The sequence below is a fragment of the Schistocerca piceifrons genome, chromosome 5 (genome assembly GCF_021461385.2).
Source record: "Schistocerca piceifrons isolate TAMUIC-IGC-003096 chromosome 5, iqSchPice1.1, whole genome shotgun sequence".
NCBI classification, from domain to species: domain Eukaryota; kingdom Metazoa; phylum Arthropoda; class Insecta; order Orthoptera; family Acrididae; genus Schistocerca; species Schistocerca piceifrons.
The window spans coordinates 547,755,629-547,776,036 of NC_060142.1; the positions used below are offsets into that span (position 1 = coordinate 547,755,629).

The 20,408-nt window shown below is 41.5% G+C and overlaps 1 protein-coding gene across 1 annotated transcript in view; it reads left to right on the forward strand.

Moving 5' to 3' along the window:
- Nucleotides 1–4,244: 4,244 nt before the first annotated feature.
- LOC124799133 overlaps nucleotides 4,245–20,408 on the forward strand; it is a 30,910-nt gene continuing 14,746 nt past the window's right edge. Inside the window, exons 1-4 of the mRNA XM_047262670.1 lie at nucleotides 4,245–4,341; nucleotides 5,896–6,069; nucleotides 14,605–14,697; nucleotides 18,873–19,104. Of these exons, the coding sequence (XP_047118626.1) occupies nucleotides 4,245–4,341; nucleotides 5,896–6,069; nucleotides 14,605–14,697; nucleotides 18,873–19,104 (596 nt within the window). The remainder of the gene's footprint in view (nucleotides 4,342–5,895; nucleotides 6,070–14,604; nucleotides 14,698–18,872; nucleotides 19,105–20,408) is intronic.

A 20,408-nucleotide genomic window follows, 5' to 3' on the forward strand; every position in this document is an offset into this window, starting at 1 on the left:
GGCAGAGGCTGCAAGTAATATGGGGCTGGACGTCTTAGCTGTTAGTGACATCCGGGTAAGGGGTGAGAAAGAAGAGGAAGTGGGAGAATACAAGGTCTACCTGTCACCAGTCAAAGCAGGAATAGCACAATGGAGTGTAGAGCTTTACATCAGGAAAGAAATGGAACCCAGCGTAGTTGCAATAAGGTATGTAAACGAACGACTGATGTGGATAGATTTGACAGTGTCTAGCAAGAAATTTAGGATTGTGTCAGTATATTCGCATTGTGAAGGGACAGATCAAGATAAGATGGATAGTTTTTATGATGCACTCAGTGATGTAGTTGTTAGAGTAAAGGACAAGGACAATGTTCTGCTCATGAGTGATTTTAATGCCAGGATTGGAAATCGAACAGAAGGGTATGAAAAGGTTATGGGTAAATTTGGAGAGGATATGGAGGCCAACAGGAACGGGAAACAACTCTTGGATTTCTGTGCCAGTATGGGCTTAGTAATCACAAACTCCTTTTTTAAACATTAGAACATTCACCGGTATACTGGGGAAGGCAGGGGAATCAGATCTGTCATTGACTATATAATAACAGATCAGGAATTCAGGAAGGCTGTGAGGGACACACATGTATTCAGGGGATTCTTTGATGACACTGATCATTATTTAATCTGCAGTGAAATTGGGATTGTGAGGCTGAAAGTGCAGGAGGTCAGGTCCACTCCATAAGAGTGGAGAAACTTCAGGATAAGGAAATCAGGCACAAGTACATAACAGTGATCTCAGAAAGGTACCAGTTAGTTGAATGTAGTCAATTACAGTCATTGGAAAAGGAATGGACAGGGTACAGTGACACAGTACTAGAAGTGGCTAAAGAATGTCTTGGAACAGTAGTGTGTACTCATCCAAGAAGAAATCTTGGGGAGACTTTGGAAACGGGTTGGAGACTTTGGGTCAAGCTGCTGGAAAACCATTCTGGAGTGTAATTAGCAGTCTTCGAAAGGGAGGTAAGAAGGAAATGACAATTATTTTGGACAGGTCAGGAAAACTGCTGGTGAATCCTGTGGATTCCTTGTGCAGCTGGAGGGAATAGTTTGAAGAGTTGCTCAATGTAGGTGAAAATACGATCAGTAATGTTTCAGATTTCGAGGTAGAATGGGATAGGAATGATGATGGAAATAGGATCACATTTGAGGAAGTGGAGAAAATGGTCAATAGATTGCAGTGCAATAAAGCAGCTGGGGTGGATGAAATTAAGTCGGAACTCATCAAATACAGTGGAATGCCAGGTCTTAAATGGCTACACAGGATAATTGAAATGGCCTGGGAGTCGGTACAGGTTCCATCAGACTGGACAAAATCAGTAATCACACCAATCTTTAAACATGGAAACAGAAAAGATTGTAACAACTACAGAGGTATCTCTTTAATCAGCGTTGTGGGTAAAATCTTCTCAGGTATTGTTGAAAGGAAAGTGCGAGTATTAGTTGAGGACCAATTGGATGAAAATCAGTGTGGGTTTAGGCCTCTTTGAGGTTGTTAGGACCAGATCTTTAGCTTACGGCAAATAATGGAGAAGTGTTATGAGTGGAACAGCGAATTGTATCTATGCTTTATAGATCTAGAAAAGGCATATGACCGGGTTCCTAGGAGGAAGTTATTGTCTGTTCTACGAGATTATGGAATAGGAGGCAAACTTTTGCAAGCAATTAAAGGTCTTTACAAGCATAGTCAGGCAGCAGTTAGAGTTGACGGTAAATGGAGTTCATGGTTTAGAGTAGTTTCATGGGTGAGACAAGGCTGCAACCTGTCTCCACTGTTGTTCATATTATTTATGGATCATATGTTGAAAACAATAGACTGGGTGGGTGAGATTAAGATATGTGAACACAAAATAAGCAGTCTCGCGTATGCGGATGACTTAGTTGTGATGGCAGATTCGATTGAAAGTTTGCAAAGTAATATTTCAGAGCTAGATCAGAAATGTAAGGACTATGGTATGAAGATTAGCATTTCCAAAACGAAAGTAATGTCAGTGGGAAAGAGACATAAACGGATTGAGTGCCAAATAGGAGGAACAAAGTTAGAACAGGTGGACAGTTTCAAGTATAAACGGATTGAGTGTCAAATAGGAGGAACAAAGTTAGAACAGGTGGACAGTTTCAAGTACTTAGGATGCATATTCTCACAGGATGGCAACATAGTGAAAGAACTGGAAGCGAGGTGTAGCAAAGCTAATGCAGTGAGTGCTCAGCTACGATCTACTCTCTTGTGCAAGAAGGAAGTCAGTACCAAGACTAAGTTATCTGTGCACCGCTCAATCTTTCGACCAACTTTGTTGTATGGGAGCGAAAGCTGGGTGGATTCAGGTTACCTTATCAATAAGGTTGAGGTTACGGATATGAAAGTAGCTAGGATGATTGCAGGTACTAGTAGATGGGAACAATGGCAGGAGGGTGTCCACAATGAGGAAATCAAAGAAAAACTGGGAATGAACTCTATAGATGTAGCAGTCAGGGCGAATAGGCTTAGATGGTGGGGTCATGTTACACGCATGGGAGAAGCAAGGTTACCCAAGAGACTCATGGGTTCAGCAGTAGAGGGTAGGAGGAGTCGGGGGAGACCAAGAAGAAGGTACCTGGATTCGGTTAAGAATGATTTTGAAGTAATAGGCTTAACATCAGAAGAGGCACCAATGTTAGCACTGAATAGGGGATCATGGAGGAATTTTATAAGGGGGACTATGCTCCAGACTGAACGCTGAAAGGCATGATCAGTCTTAAATGATGATGATGATGATGATGATTTTCAGCATCCACTTTTCACAGAAAGTAGAAAATCGTAAGGGATTCTTACAACTGATAATCGCCCAAAAAGAAGGAAGAGCAGTCTAATACTGCAGCTTCTGAGTGAAAACAATACATTTACTTCGAGAATTTAGTGTTTCTTACGAGGGTTGAATGAAAAGTAATGCCTCCACCTTCGTTAATTGGGTTTGGATGGACATATTTTAATAAAACAAATGGAGAAATAATCCTTAGAATGTGATCTTTAATTACCAATATTCACTTTTCCACATAATCACCAGCTAATTGGATACATTTCTGTGAACGATGAACAAGTTTTCTGAAGCCGTCACTGAAGGAGTCAACACTCTGTTTCGGCAACCACAGTCTCACACTTCTCTCAACGTGTTCATCAGAAGCATAATGATGTCTCCGCAGATTGCCTTTCATTACCGGGAACAGATGGAAGTCAGACGGTACTAAATCTGGACTGTATGGAGGGTGCCGTACAGTGGTGAGACTCAGTCTCTGAAGTTCTGCCGTGGTGGCACGTGAAGTGCGTGGTTTGGCATTGTCATGCTGCAGGAAAACCTTCCCCTTTCAGACCCTTGTTACCTGTCGTTTCAGAGTTCGCAGCGTTGTAACGCTCTGAATTTATTGTTGTTCCATGATCAAGAAAATCAACTTGGATAACACAATCTGCGTCCCAGAACACTGTGGCCATGATATTTCCAGCTGAGGGCTGCATCTAGAATTTCTTTTTCTGGGGCGAGTCTTTGTGTCGATATTCCATAAACCGACGTTTCGTCTTCTGTCACAATTGAATGGAGAAAGGCGTCGCCTTCATTCTTGTACAGCGAGAGGAGTTCCTGGCAAATTTCAAGTCTGTGTGCTTTCATTTCAGGAGTCAGCATCAGGGGTACCCATCATGCACAGCTCTTCTGACAGCCAAGCAAAGCAACGTGACCCACACGTTCTTCTGAAATGCCGATTGTGCTTGCAAGTTCTCTCCGAGTGATAACGACGATCGTCCTGAATCAATCTGTCAACATTTTGCTTGTGAAACTCGGTGGTTGTTGTCACAGGACGTCCAACTCTTTGTTTGTCACGCAGGTGAGATGTTCCTGCCTCAACACCTGTAAACTTACTCGCCCAACGACGCACAGTGCACACATCAACTTAATCACCATAAACTGCTTTCATCCTCTGATGAATCTCCTTTGGGCTGACACCTTCTGCTGTCAAGAATTCGATGACTGCACGTTGCTTAAATCGCATTGATCGACCGTCTGCACGAGGTTCCATACGTTACACTGTAACAACACAACCGTTCAATGCTAAGGCTTCCCACCAACTGGAGCTGTAGAGAAGAGGCTATGGAACAAGCAGGTACCTACCGTATACCAATGCTGCCAACTGTTGAAGAGTTACGAAGGTGGAGGCATTACTGTCCAGTCAACCCTCATAAAATGCCAGTTAAAGCTACGTCTGTCAGTACTGAAGAAGAAATAGAGGATGACCCCCAGCACGAGACGTCACAAACCAGAGAGACCGAAATAAGTACACGTGAGTTCTACGCATAATAAAAAGAAGAAACATACAGGAACAGACGAGCTAACTGGATCTCTTAAATCTAAATTCTACAGTCGTTAAAAAGCAAATGAACAGAAAGATGAATACACACCCTTCATGTTATCTTTAGTATCTGAACTTAAAAGCCTTGCAAAACTTGTGAAATTAGATATCTATACTCTGCAAGTGCTTGGAAGAGAGTACGTCACATTGTACCAGTTACTGGAGTTTCTTTCTGTTCCATTCACGCATGGAGCGCGGGAAGAATGATAGTCTGAATGCCTCTATGCGTGTTATAATGAAGTTCGTCGAGGTATCGTTGGGACTTCGTACAAAATGCTGCATTACTTCAACGCATTTTGTTGCAATTTATGACACGATGGTTACGGTAAGTTAACAATAAACGCCCTATTCTTGAACTTGTACCACGATTTACTGTGTTAACATTTCTATACGTTGCCCGAATTTTTCTCTATATTGTAACATTACAACTGACCAGATCACACTGATCATTGTCCTTATTTGTAAGCATCGCTGATTTCTTTGAGAAGAATTAAACACTGCTAGCAGTAGTGCAATAACGTTAGTAATTCAAAGAGCAAGCAAGCCTTCAACAGACAAATTAAAACATGGAAATAAAATTAAAATGAAGAACTTCGCCTATTACGCGGTCACACTTGTAATCGAACTAGCTACAAAATTACCTATGTAAAGTGGAAATATAAGATGTATCACTAAAGTAAAATAAAGTTGACACTCGCAAGTATATGGCTTATTTGAAATTCTTGCACGATTGTAATGACATTTTGCGTCTAAAGCAGGTACTGGTAATAGAAGAGGACAGAAATAAATTAAAGATATTGGCCTCCAAATTTGTTTTGCGAACACAGCTCACCAAAAACGGATGACGCTCGCCCGGTTAGCCGATCGGTCTAACGCGCGGCTTTCCGGAGTGGGAAGGAGCGCCTGGTCCCCGGCACGAATCCGCCCGGCGGACTTGTGTCGAGGTCCGGTGAGCCGGCCAGTCTGTGGATGGTTTTTAGGCGGTTTTCCATCTGCCTCGGCGAATGCACGCTGATTCCCCTTATTCCTCCTCAGCTACACTATGTCGGCGATTGTTGCGCAAACAAGTTCTCCAAGCACGCGTACACCACTATTACTCTATGACGCAAACATAGGAGTTACACTCGTCTGGTGTGAGACGTTCATGGGGTGTCCACTAGGGGCCGAACAACACAATAATCCTGAAAGAGTGGTTCGGAATGTGGCAGCAGAGGGGTGAAGTGGACTGCGGTAGTCGTTGCGGGGTTGTGGACCACTGTGGCTGCGGCGGGGACGTAGCCTCTCCGTCATTTCTTAACATACGATACAATACAATAACGGATGACAGACACAGTCACTACACTGTCTGTTCTAAGAGTTTTCTCTTATGGTTTCTTTCAATTCCAAATGATTAGCTGTACTGAAGGATATAAGTGGGGAAGGAAAAGCTCAGCATGAAGGACTAAAATTAGTAGGCAGCGAGTGACGACCTGTTTGGCCTTGCAGACTTCCTGTGGGACCTGGGCGAGGAAGTAGCGGAGCAGAGGGAAGTGGCGGATGGCGACGATACCGACGCAGACGTCGACGGCGGCCCGCTGGAGCGCGCCTGCTCTTGCGAAGGACCCGCCTGCACGTGCTGCGTGGACTTCAATTTCACCTACGTCGATCTCGGTGGCCCAGGTGAGGAACTCATACAGCACTGGCAGCAGAGGTGTTTCCTCCATGTAGCAAATGCTGCCGAGCCCTGCCGCACGTTTTCTGTTTCTTAGGGCGAAAATTAACCTTTAACAGTTTCGCATTGAAAGAAATAACCGTTTAGGATTTTGTGCGAATTATTGTTCAGTATTTTTAAAACACTGGAAATAGTGAATAGTTCACGTAAATTTGTATTTTCGAACGTATGAAGAAGAGGCAATGTGTATTGTGCTTGTATGAATAGACTACTACTACTACTACTACTACTGCTAATAATTATGTTTTAATAAACATTTTACACATTGCAAATTGGCACGAGACTTTTACTGACACGTTCATTTCCACTATGGTCTGCCGTGCAGTAGATAATACGAACTTGCGCCACAATATTATTGACAGGCTTGTTTGTTTTACATTGTTATCGAGGATCGCCTAAAATCATTTGTTGATGAAAAACTAAGTAGTGCGTTGCCTTTTACATTTTAACATGAGCTGCAATTAAAAAAAAAAAAAAAAACAATAATGCTAGACAGTTGGCACAAGTCTGGACCCACAACTGCCAGCAAAGTCACTTCTACTCTCCGGCTACTTGAGCGATGGTAAAAATGTGGAACAGTTTTTATCCTACTTCTCTTGCTTAGTGGAAACAAGAGGGGGTCACTTGGCCAGTTCATATGTATACACGACTTTTATAGATACTGGTCGAAAAGGTTTGATTCAGCTTTATGATGTAGAGACTTATCATTTGTAAACAGTTTTTTCCCTTGCTATTTGGTTGGAGCTGGTAAGTCAACTGTGATAGGTAGTTTCAATATCTTGAGTAAACTGATTATGTTTCTCAGAAAATAGTTATCACTGATTGGTAGGCATACATTTGTCTAATATCAAACAATGGAAACTCCAGGTTAGAATATCAACAATATAAGGAAAAGATAGATTGCTACTTACCGTGAAGATGACACATTGATTTGTTGACAGACACAATGAAAAGACGCTTACATACTATTCAGCCACAGTCTTTGTCAGAAAAGGAAACACACACACACACACACACACACACACATATGTCTGCTTGTGTCTTTATATGTGTGGATGGATATGTGTGTGTGTGCGAGTGTATACTACCCCTTTTTCCCCCTAAGGTAAGTCTTTCCACTCCCGGGATTGGAATGACTTGCCCTCTCCCCTAAAACCCACATCCTTTCGTCTTTCCCTCTCCTTCCCTCTTTCCTGACGAAGCAACCGTGGGTTGTGAAAGCTTGAAATTTGTGTGTGCGTTTGTGTGTTTTTTGTTTTGTCTATCTACCAGAGCTTTCTTTTTTACAGGGTGTTTCAAAAATGACCGGTATATTTGAAACGGCAATAAAAACTAAACGAGCAGCGATAGAAATACACCGTTTGTTACAATATGCTTGGGACAACAGTACATTTTCAGGCAGACAAACTTTCGAAATTACAGTAGTTACAATTTTCAACAACAGATGGCGCTGCGGTCTGGGAAACTCTGTAGTACGATATTTTCCACATATCCACCATGCGTAGCAATAATATGGCGTAGTCTCTGAATGAAATTACCCGAAACCTTTGACAACGTGTCTGGTGGAATGGCTTCACATGCAGATGAGATGTACTGCTTCAGCTGTTCAATTGTTTCTGGATTCTGGCGGTACACCTGGTCTTTCAAGTGTCCCCACAGAAAGAAGTCACAGGGGTTCATGTCTGGCGAATAGGGAGGCCAATCCACGCTGCCTCCTGTATGTTTCGGATAGCCCAAAGCAATCACACGATCATCGAAATATTCATTCAGGAAATTAAAGACGTCGGCCGTGCGATGTGACCGGGCACCATCTTGCATAAACCATGAGATGTTCGCAGTGTCGTCTAAGGCAGTTTGTACCGCCACAAATTCACGAAGAATGTCCAGATAGCGTGATGCAGTAATCGTTTCGGATCTGAAAAATGGACCAATGATTCCTTTGGAAGAAATGAACCAGTACTTTTTGAGGATGCAGGGACGATGGGGCTGCAACATGGGGCTTTTCGGTTCCCCATATGTGCCAGTTCTGTTTATTGACAAAGCCGTCCAGGTAAAAATAAGCTTCGTCAGTAAACCAAATGCTGCCCACATGCATATCGCCGTCATCAATGCTGTGCACTATATCGTTAGTGAATGTCTCTCGTGCAGCAATGGTAGCGGCGCTGAGGGGTTGCCGCGTTTGAATTTTGTATGGATAGAGGTGTAAACTCTGGCGCATGAGACGATACATGGACGTTGGCGTCATTTGGACCGCAGCTGCAACACGGCGAACGGAAACCTGAGGCCGCTGTTGGATCACTAGCTGCGCGTTGCCCTCTGTGGTTGCCGTACGCGGTCGCCCTACCTTTCCAGCACGTTCATCCGTCACGTTCCCAGTCCATTGAAATTTTTCAAACAGATCCTTTATTGTATCGCTTTTCGGTCCTTTGGTTACATTAAACCTCCGTTGAAAACTTCGTCTTGTTGCAACAACACTGTGTTCTAGGCGGTGGAATTCCAACACCAGAAAAATCCTCTGTTCTAAGGAATAAACCATGTTGTCTACAGCACACTTGCACATTGTGAACAGCACACGCTTACAGCAGAAAGACGACGTACAGAATGGCGCACCCACAGACTGCGTTGTCTTCTATATCTTTCACATCACTTGCAGCGCCATCTGTTGTTGAAAATTGTAACTACTGTAATTTCAAAAGTTTGTCCGCCTGAAAATGTACTGTTGTCCCAAGCATATTGCAACAAACGGTGTATTTCTATCGCTGCTCGTTTAGTTTTTATTGCCGTTTCAAATATACCGGTCATTTTTGAAACACCCTGTATATATATATATATATATATATATATATATATATAAAACAAAGATGATGTGACTTACCAAACGAAAGCGCTGGCAGGTCGATAGACACACAAACAAACACAAACATACACACAAAATTCAAGCTTTCGCAACAAAGTGTTGCCTCATCAGGAAAGAGGAAAGGAGAGGGAAAGACGAAAGGATGTGGGTTTTAAGGGAGAGGGTAAGGAGTCATTCCAATCCCAGGAGCAGAAAGACTTACCTTAGGGGGTGTCTTCCGCTCCCGGGATTGGAATGACTCCTTACCCTCTACCTTAAAACCCACATCCTTTCGTCTTTCCCTCTCCTTCCCTCTTTCCTGATGAGGCAACAGTTTGTTGCGAAAGCTTGAATTTTGTGTGTATGTTTGTGTTTGTTTGTGTGTCTATCGACCTGCCAGCGCTTTCGTTTGGTAAGTCACATCATCTTTGTTTTTAGATATATTTTTCCCACGTGGAATGTTTCCCTCTATTTTATATATATATATATATATATATATATATATATATATATATATATATATATATATATATATATATATATATATAGCAATCACACCTCACGCATATGACAGTCATCTCTGGCAACTTGAACCAGTACGCAATGTGTCTTTTGTGTGAAAGGCTGTGCCTGTCTGCTACTTAATGTAGTAATCTATTTTGTCTAATATTATAATTTTAAAAGTGTCAATGTTATTCTAGTGGCGTGTTTTACATTTGTTACCCTATACACATGGATGATATAGCACAACCCAACAACACTGTCTCCTCATATAGTGAGAAGAAAAAAGGCTATCTTAATATCAGTTTGACAATCGATAACTACAATGTGTGTTTCTTACAGTGTACACACTAAGACATAGTGTCTGCTGGAATGAATATTGAGGATGAGTTACAACAATACATAAATTAAAACGTGAATCAGTGTGGTGTGATGTGGATCTGAGTATGTGGAAAGCATGGTCCTTGTTGTCTGGAGTTAGGGTGTGTATCAGAGACAAAAAACTTAATCTGAAAAAAAGATATACCATTCCATTATGTTGCCAGGTGGGAATTTTGTGGACAATACACATTCCAAACAGATCAGAATAACTTACAGATGTCAATGAGCATACACTAAGTGAAGCTTAGGCATCCAGATGCATAACAAATTGAGATGGCACCAGAGTCCGGAAAAAGTTAACTGAAAACCTCAGCTCTGCTGCATTTCTATATTTCCTCTTTTTATAAAATAAATTTTATTTGTTTTCTTGTCCAGGAATTTCTACTTGGCCTTACCATTTGCATAGTCTATAAGGAAAATATTTTTGCTTGTCATATTGTGCTTTTGAATTTCACAGTTCATCCTAAATCCTTACTCTCACATATACCATAAGGGAGTAAATGTATTGGCAAAGAGATGTAAGAACCCCATGCTCTCAGAACAAGCTTCTGCAAGATGCTCAGTCATCAACTTTACATAATATTCTTACTGCACACTTCTGTATAATGAGTCCTTTCTCAAGCTCAGCTGCTTTACCCTGGTACATTATGCCATTGCATAGTACTGAAATTATGCTAGCAATTCTGTCTGCAGTCCAACTTCATGAGAGAGGTTTCTCAACACAAAGTAGGCAGAACTGCCTCAACATCTATATCTATGTGCGTACTCTGGAAGCCAGCACATGATGCATGGTGGATGATACCTTCTACTACTACTGCTCATTCCCTTTCCTGTTACACTCCCAAATAGAGAGAGGGAAAAACAACTACCTATATGCTTCCACATGCACCCTGGTTTCTCTTATCTTATCGTCTTGGTCCTTGCACAAAACGTATGTTGGCAACAGTAGAATTGTTATGCAGTCAGCGTCAAATGTTGAGTCTCTAAATTTTCTCAAGAGTGTTTCGTGAAAAGAACGTTGTCTTCCTTCAGTTCTTGAAGCATCTCCGTAACACTCATGTGTTGACTGAACTTAGCAGTAACAGATCTATCAGACTGCCTCTACATTATTGTTTCGATGGCCTCCTTTAATATGACCTGGTGGTCCCAGATACTCTAGCAGTACTCAAAAATTTGTTGCGCTAGTGTCTTAAACATGGTCTCCTTAACAGATATGCTACACTTTCCTAAAACGCTCCCAATAAACCAAATTCAACCATTCACCTTTCCTATTGTTATCCTGAAGTGCTCATTCCATTTCATATAGCATTGCAACATAACACTTAGATATTTGATCTCCATGGCTATGTCAAGCAGCATGCTGCTGATTCTGTATTTGAACATTACAGGATTATTTTTCCTATTCATCTGCATTAACCTACATTTGTCTACATTTAGAGCAAGTTGCCATTTATCAAAGCATCTATAAAGTTTGTCTAAGTCATCTTGTACCCTCCTACAGTAATTCAGTGACAACATCATCCCATACACCATAGCATCATCAGCAAACAGGCATGGATTGCTGCTCACCCTGTTTGTCAGATCATTTATGGATATAGAGGAGAAGGATGGGCCTATCACAATCCTCTGGTGCACTCCTGATGATACCCTTGTCTGTAGTGAACTCACAATTGAGAATAAAGTACTGGATTCTCTTATTTGAGAAGCCTTTGAGTCATTCATGTAACATACATCCAAGTAACTTCACAGAATATTTTTGCCAACTGCAATGAATTCTCCCTCTCCTATGGCATCTAATCTGTCTTCTCGATATACTTTCCATGCCTCTTGGTTCCAAGAATAATTTGAGTGTAAAAGCTTTCCTTGACAGCAGTAAATTCAGGAACTTTGTTATGAATACAAGTACTCTGCTACATGAGTAGCTGCACCCTTTGTGAACTGCACCCGCAACCTATCAGGGGGCGTCCAAAAATCCCCCCCCCCCCTTTCGCCATAACTCAGGTCAAGAAATGTGCAGCCAAGACTGTCATAGAATTGATAGAGTCCTTGGTTTGTATCCCCCTATCCCCCCCCCCCCCGCCCCCCCTCGGCTCAAAGGATGCCGATCAACATTGGGTACAATGCTGCAAATAGTGAACCCTGCTTTCACCCCATACGCCAGGCTAGTGGTCTTCACAACTTCTGCCAGTTGCCCGTACAAACTGAGGATGACCTCAGAACCCAAGTGACAGATGTCATTAGTGCTGATGTGAGCCAGAAATATTGACAACAGTTTTTTGCTAATTCACATGCTGGTCCATCTCAGTCTGGATATCTAGAAATATTATGTGTCTTTGTGTGATTAAGGGTTAAGCATCTTATTGCGAACCAGTTTTAAGTCATTCCCTCTAAACTCCTGGCTGCACCTGGTGCGGCTGTGGCTGGTATGGATGTGATTGGGCCCTTAATCAGTATACAAGTTATAGCATACAATATCATTTATAAGAACCCTCAATTGATTAGCAACACAGCTATGTATTTGACAGGCTGATTATGGTGTACACTATTTAACTGGTCTCCAAAAAGCTTGAACTAGGCTATGAGCAACACAGAAAGCAAGCAGCTAATAAATATTTCTCCTAGATCAGATGATGATAAGATCTACACTCCTGGAAATGGAAAAAAGAACACATTGACACCGGTGTGTCAGACCCACCATACTTGCTCCGGACACTGCGAGAGGGCTGTACAAGCAATGATCACACGCACGGCACAGCGGACACACCAGGAACCGCAGTGTTGGCCGTCGAATGGCGCTAGCTGCGCAGCATTTGTGCACCGCCGCCGTCAGTGTCAGCCAGTTTGCCGTGGCAAACGGAGCTCCATCGCAGTCTTTAACACTGGTAGCATGCCGCGTGGACGTGAACCGTATGTGCAGTTGACGGACTTTGAGCGAAGGCGTATGGTGGGCATACGGGAGGCCGGGTGGACGTACCGCTGAATTGCTCAACACGTGGGGCGTGAGGTCTCCACAGTACATCGATGTTGTCGCCAGTGGTTGGGGGAAGGTGCACGTGCCCGTCGACCTGGGACCGGACCGCAGCGACGCACGGATGCACGCCAAGACCGTAGGATCCTACGCAGTGCCATAGGGGACCGCACCGCCACTTCCCACCAAATTAGGGACACTGTTGCTCCTGGGGTATTGGCGAGGACCATTCGCAACCGTCTCCATGAAGCTGGGCTACGGTCCCGCACACCATTAGGCCGTCTTCCGCTCACGCCCCAACATCGTGCAGCCCGCCTCCAGTGGTGTCGCGACAGGCGTGAATGGAGGGACGAATGGAGACGTGTCGTCTTCAGCGATGAGAGTCACTTCTGCCTTGGTGCCAATGATGGTCGTATGCGTGTTTGGCGCCGTGCAGGTGAGCGCCACAATCAGGACTGCATACGACCGAGGCACACAGGGCCAACACCCGGCATCATGGTGTGGGGAGCGATCTCCTACACTGGCCGTACACCACTGGTGATCGTCGAGGGGACACTGAATAGTGCACGGTACATCCAAACCGTCATCGAACCCATCGTTCTACCATTCATAGACCGGCAAGGGAACTTGGTGTTCCAACAGGACAATGCACGTCCGCATGTATCCCGTGCCACCCAACGTGCTCTAGAAGGTGTATGTCAACTACCCTGGCCAGCAAGATCTCCGGATCTGTCCCCCATTGAGCATGTTTGGGACTGGATGAAGTGTCGTCTCACGCGGTCAGCACGTCCAGCACGAACGCTGGTCCAACTGAGGCGCCAGGTGGAAATGGCATGGCAAGCCGTTCCACAGGACTACATCCAGCATCTCTACGATCGTCTCCATGGGAGAATAGCAGCCTGCATTGCTGCGAAAGGTGGATATACACTGTACTAGTGCCGACATTGTGCATGCTCTGTTGCCTGTGTCTATGTGCCTGTGGTTGTGTCTGTGATCATGTGATGTATCTGACCCCAGGAATGTGTCAATAAAGTTTCCCCTTCCTGGGACAATGAATTCACGGTGTTCTTATTTCAATTTCCAGGAGTGTATTTAAAGTTTCTATTGTCAATCAAAAACAGAAAAAAATAGAAAGTTGCCTGCTGACTAAACTTGTCTGTTACCAAGTACAGAAAGTTTCATATTGCCTGTGGTTCAGTATTCATATGTAACTTATTTAAGAAAGTTTAGTTGGAAATGAGTCTAATTACTTTATTGCACTACACTTTTGTTTGTTCTTACTCATTTTTCCTGGTGTACTTTTTGAACCAAATAGTTAATAATACTTGTACCATATGGGTTGATTGCCATCTTTAGCAACTGCAACGAAACATGCAAAATGGCAGGGGGACAATGATACTTCCCAACATGAATGTGCACTTATCTTAAGTGCAGTGAAAGTGTTCTCTGCAAAAACATGTGGAAGATGAAAAAGAATGCAGTAAACAAAAAGAAAAGAAAAAAACGTTAGTAATGAAAAGAATAAATACTGTTTATAGTAATAAGTAAAGCACGTGAACTATTGATGATCATAACAAACAAAATTATAAGAGAAGAAACCGTATTGTTACAGTGACCACTTCAGGATGTTTTAAAAAAAAGTGAAACACTTCTGGGCTTAATAAAACTTTTATTGCAGTTGCTAAAGATGGCACTTAACCTATACAACTTATATATGTGCAACTGTGGAAAAAAGAGGCCAGAAAACAAAAACGCAACATGTATATTTAATACAACATTTGTCACTAATCTTTTCAGGATGTGTGGAGATGACATACCTGTCTCCTGCTGAAGGAATTAATGTCAATATTTCTTATGGAGACAATGTCCTTCTGAGTGAAGCAATCAAGGGTGAGCTTTGTATTTTCTAATCAATCACATTATTCATGAAATTCTTAAATACTTTCCAGTCCATCTGCTCTTGAAAGGTATCCATTGGTAATAATAAAAATTAATTTGAGATTAGCTGTGATTAACAAAATTTAATAAAAGATCAATACATAATTTTCATGTAGATGTTGTCTCCCAGCCTAGAGTTCAGAGTGAGGATCCGCATTCTGTTCGAAAGTTCTTCAGTAAACTATCACCAGATTTAAATCATGCAATTGAGAACTGCAATAAATTGAAAAGCAAATTGAAAACATATAAGTTAATACTAGTCATTTCTACAAATAATGTGCCTTGCTGCAAGGTTTTTGGATTACCAATAGCACTATGACACATGACAGTTTTCAACATAAACAGATCTCTGTTTTTACTGTAAGAGGACAGCTTCTGTTCTTGATAAATATAAATGCCAAAACATAAATAATAAGCTGGCAGAAATAGATAATTAGCAGCTATTTAGTATACCTGACGAAACAGCAATCTTTTCAAAAGATAGGTGCTATTCTGCTAATTTTACTGCATTAAATTTATCTTCCATAAGCTCATAGGTCATAGTATGAGGGTGGTTTAAAAAGTTCCTGGAATCACCATGAGAGGTCAGCACTAGCGCAACGAGTTGTTCACATGATATTCATTGGACTGTTGCCTGTAAACATGTGCCATGTCATTGCTCTTGGAAGAGAGCTGTGGTTGTGATGTGGCTCTGCTGTTGCGATTTGTGAAGATGGAAAAAATCGAGATTCGAGCAGTGATTAAGTACTTCATAAAGAAAGGTATGAAAGCAAAGAACATTCATGCTGATTTCCAGAATACATTGGGGGACTCAGCTCCTTCATATTCAACTGTTGCCAAGTGGACAAATGAATTTAAACTGGTTGGAGAGCATAGATGATGATCAGTGCAGTGGTTGGCCAAGGTGTGTCACTACTCCAGAAATCATTGCGAAAGTGCACAAAATGGTCATTGAGGATCGCCAATTGAAAGTATGTGAAATTGCTCACACTTGCCAGATGTCATCTGAAAGGGTATATCACATTTTAACTGAAGAGTTAGAAATGAAAAAATTATCTGCAAGATAGGTGCCATGACTCTTGATGCTGTATCAAAAACATGTGCTGTCGCCATGGCAAAATTACATTAACTAAGGTATGAATTGTTGCCACATTCACCTGATATGGCTCTGTCAGACTTCCATCTCTTCCCAAAACTGAAAATTTTTCTTGGTGGATGAAGATTCACTTCAAACAAAGAATTGATAGCCAGAGTTGACAACTATTTTGCAGGCCTGGAGGAAATTTATTTATGAGATGGGATCAAGGCACTGGAACATCATTGGGCCAAGTGCGTTAATCTACAAGGAGACTACATTGAAAAATAAAAAAGTTTCAGTGATGTAAGTACTTTTTTTCTATTCTGTTCCAAAAACTTTTCAAACCACCCTCTTGCTTTGGTGACAGTTACCTATTAATGGTGTTTTAACAACCGTTATATATCTGGATATGTTCATCAGGCCATCTTTTCCTTACAGGAAGGAATATACAGAAATGTATGAATGAAAGTTTTATATTCCAGAGCTTGTTGTTTGGTCAGTTTGCTATGAGGGCACTTAAAAAATTAAGTTATATGTTGTCTAAAAACAAAGACGATGTGACTTACCAAACAAAAGCGCTGGCATGTTGATAGATACACAAATAAACACAAACATACACACAAAATTCAAGCTTTAGCAACCAACGGTTGCTTCGTCAGGAAAGAGTGAAGGAGAGGGAAAGACGAAAGGATGTGGGTTTTAAGGGAGAGGGTAAGGAGTCATTCCAATCCCGGGAGCGGAAAGACTTATCTTAGGGGGAAGAAAGGACAAGTATACACTCTCACACACACACATATCCATCCGCACATACACAGACACAAGCAGACATTTGTAAAGGCAAAGAGTTTGGGCAGAGATATCAGTCGAGGCAGAAGTACAGAGGCAAAGATGTTGTTGAATGACAGGTGAGGTATGAGCGGCAGCAACTTGAAATTAGCGGAGGTTGAGGCCTGGTGGGTAATGAGAAGAGAGGATATACTGAAGGGCAAGTTCCCATCTCCGGAGTTCTGACAGGTTGGTGTTAGTGGGAAGTATCTAGATAACCCGGATGGTGTAACAGTGTGCTAAGATGTGCTGGCCGTGCACCAAGGCATGTTTAGCCACAGGGTGATCCTCATTACCAACAAACACTCCTCTTTCCTGACAAAGCAACCGTTGGTTGCGAAAGCTTGAATTTTGTGTGTATGTTTGTGGTTGTTTGTGTATCTATCAACATGCCAGCGCTTTCGTTTGGTAAGCCACATCATCTTTGTTTTTAGATATATTTTTCCCACGTGGAATGTTTCCTCCTATTATAAGTTATATGTTGTTATTGCAGGTCAAGTAACTCATATTGAGTGCTGCACCACACTCCAGAGTGACAGAGGCACATTACACTATTTTTTGACATAATCACCAATACTCTGTAAACAACAGTCAGAATGTTCTATTAATTTTTCAATGCCTTGATGATAGGAATCCACTTCTCGGTCAGGGTGCCATCTTAGTACTGTTGTGTGAAAATCCAAATCTTATAAAAATCTGCACTTGCTGCAAATTGGTTCCTTGATTGCTAGACATTGTCATCTACGGGCAATCACTATCAAATGCTCCTGTGTGGCCTTTGTCATGTTGTTGGCACGATTTCACTGTGACTGGACACAAATTTACATTTGGTCCATATACCACCAGAATTTCATGGTTAATCTGTGCAATTTAGACATTTAGCCCACAAGAATAGTGCTGTCCTGCTTAAATCAACTTTTGAGTGTGTTTCCAGTTGCTGCGCCATTTCAGTCCTGCACTGTGATGCATTTGTTAACCATATCACAGCAGAAATGTGTCCAGAGGAAGCCCAGAAAACAATGTGCCAATGTTCTCAATGTTCTTAGTGTGGACGACATGTTACATACTGTTTGAAGTCACCCCATAATTCTTTTCAATATAACTTAAAAATTAGTGGTGAATCTTCTGTGATTTCCTCCACAGGAATTTAAAGCTGGTTTTTTAACCTCAGCATCAAAGCTGCAAAAAGAAGTGCAAGGTATTGCATCCGGACTGTGATCCGGCACTAAATATCACTCCACTATAAAATTTGATGTACCACAAACATTTTCTGCATAAAGAAATGAGAACAATAAGCAGTATGAATCCAGAAGTCTTCTGAATCAATTTTTCCTTCATAGTGTAGCAATTCTGGGTGCAAGGTTTATTGCATGTCACATTCGTAGAAAGTGGGTGCCAGAGAGGGGGAGGTGGGGGCTCCTCAACACTCAAACTGGAAATCCTGCACCCCGTGGGACCATCAGGTTGTTAGGGAGTATTTGGTGAACCTATAAATGGTTAACTGTAGCCTAGTAAGAGCATTTCAATAAATTATGCAGAGAGATGTAAATGGTGTTCCATAAAACTTTGCTTGTAGCTATTTATGAAAGGACACCTGAAAAAAGTCTTCTGACTTAATTCCTGTGTACTCACAGTTTTGTATGGGTGGAGATACAGATCTGTACAGAAAACTCAGCTTACAAATTTATCAGAAATCTCGAATGCAACAGCATGTTTTTGAACATTGCCTTGGAGGCTAGTGTGTGGACTTTTTAATGGCAGTGATACTTTTGTGATTTTAATGCTCCTAGGATGGCCAGATGGTTTATTTGTAATGGACATACAGTTTTTCTTAGATATGCAACCCATTCCATTATCTCATGATCTAAAGAGACAACACTGGATTTAAAAGGAAGGACAGGCAAAATGTTTTTGTGTCACAGTAATTGACTCATTATATATTTGGGAAAATAAACACACTTCAGCTATTTAGTACTCTGTTTTCAGAACCAAAGCATAGATTTCCCTGGTCACACAGGACTCCACATTTGATTCCATCAATGATTGTCTTTTGGGTGATGTATACTGCTATAATCTGGGTTAATTGCATATACCTTTAATATCTTATTATTAACATGCATTTCAAATTTATAATAAAAGATTGTTTTCTGTAGTAGGGGGTGAAACTATAAATGACTCTTCTTTTAGAACTGAATAATTCATTTTGTTGATTTCACATTGGTAGGTGCAAAACCAGATCCAGTGTGTCTAAATATGCTGGGTGGCCTCACACAACTGTGCGCACGATTTAGTGATCTTGCACCTACCTCTGATGGGTTGAGATGGTGCTTGCAGTTGGAACCTGCTCTACTTGGTGATGTACAAGCTCAGTTCCCACTTGGCTGCTTTCGAATGGGATCAAATGGAATGGTTCCGGATCCACCAGTGAATGCCACACTGCCACCAGCCAATACCGTGTAAGTAACACATATTTATTTGTAATTGGGCGTGACCATTGGCATAGCAACCTGGATTTATATTAGAATTTTCAGTAATGCTGTCACTTCATTACATAAAGCACAAATGCAAATACAAATATATATATTTGTAACATATGCGTTTTGTTAGATGTAGGATAGTGTATAATGCTAGACTACAACAAACTTAATATTCTGTATGCAATGTGTTATTGCCATATGAATCTTTTTTTCTAATTATAAATTATCACAATGAGCCAGCTGTTCTAACCAATTTGATGTTTCAATTTGTCATGGTAAAAGTGGTTGTCTTTTACATGACAAATATATAGGTTCAGTACCACTCTGTGGGTGGACGAATTACTTTTGTGTGCGCGCACACACACACACACACACACACACACACACACACACACACACACACACACACACACACTATATTTGATCTCCCTATCTCTTTCAAATTCTATGGCAGCCAGTTTTGCTTGTTAGGTAGTATCCAAAGTGTCAAACAGATAGAATTTTAACATTTAATTTATCATTGGCAGTGAGAGAATTAAGAACAAAGCACTTTCACTTTTTAAAAAAGGAAGGGCAGGGATATCGGGGGTACTGATCATGGCCTTATCAATAGAACTAGAGTGAAAGAGGAGAAGAGTGGAAATTTGTTGTGGCTGTATCAACAGAGTTGCAGTGTCATGTGTCTTGTGTAATGTAGAAATACTTCAGAAAATCTTACTGAGGGTGACTGGTCATGAACTGGAGATCCTTTCTTCTTTACTAAAAATTCAGGCTCTGTACCATGTCACAGAGCAGAACAAGAAAACAGTACTGTAAGACATTTCATAATTTAAGGGAAGGTAAACAGGAGACAGAGCCTTAGACCACACTTAAATTTGGATGAGTGATGGATACTTTTTGCTTAATTTTATTTTCTGCTCACTGAAATGAGCCTGCTAATATATCAGATGTTCTGGTCTGGCAACTGAAATAAAAATACATTCTGCACTGATGTAGATGTAGAGGAATTTTGAATAATACCTTGTATCTCATTACCAAATGTACTCACAGAAGGGTCTCACTGTTTTCTACTTCACTTGAAAATGAAATGTTCTAATTTTGCTTCATTTTGGTTATCCCATTATCACATCTCCTTGATTCTGAATACATTGTTATGTACCATCTTAACCAGTACCTTGTTCTGTAATATTTCATCTGCTATTCAACATATAAGTGGACTTGCTTGCTGTCTCTTCTTTCCTCGGTAGCACCATACGTTCATAGTCTCAAACCAAAACACTGTT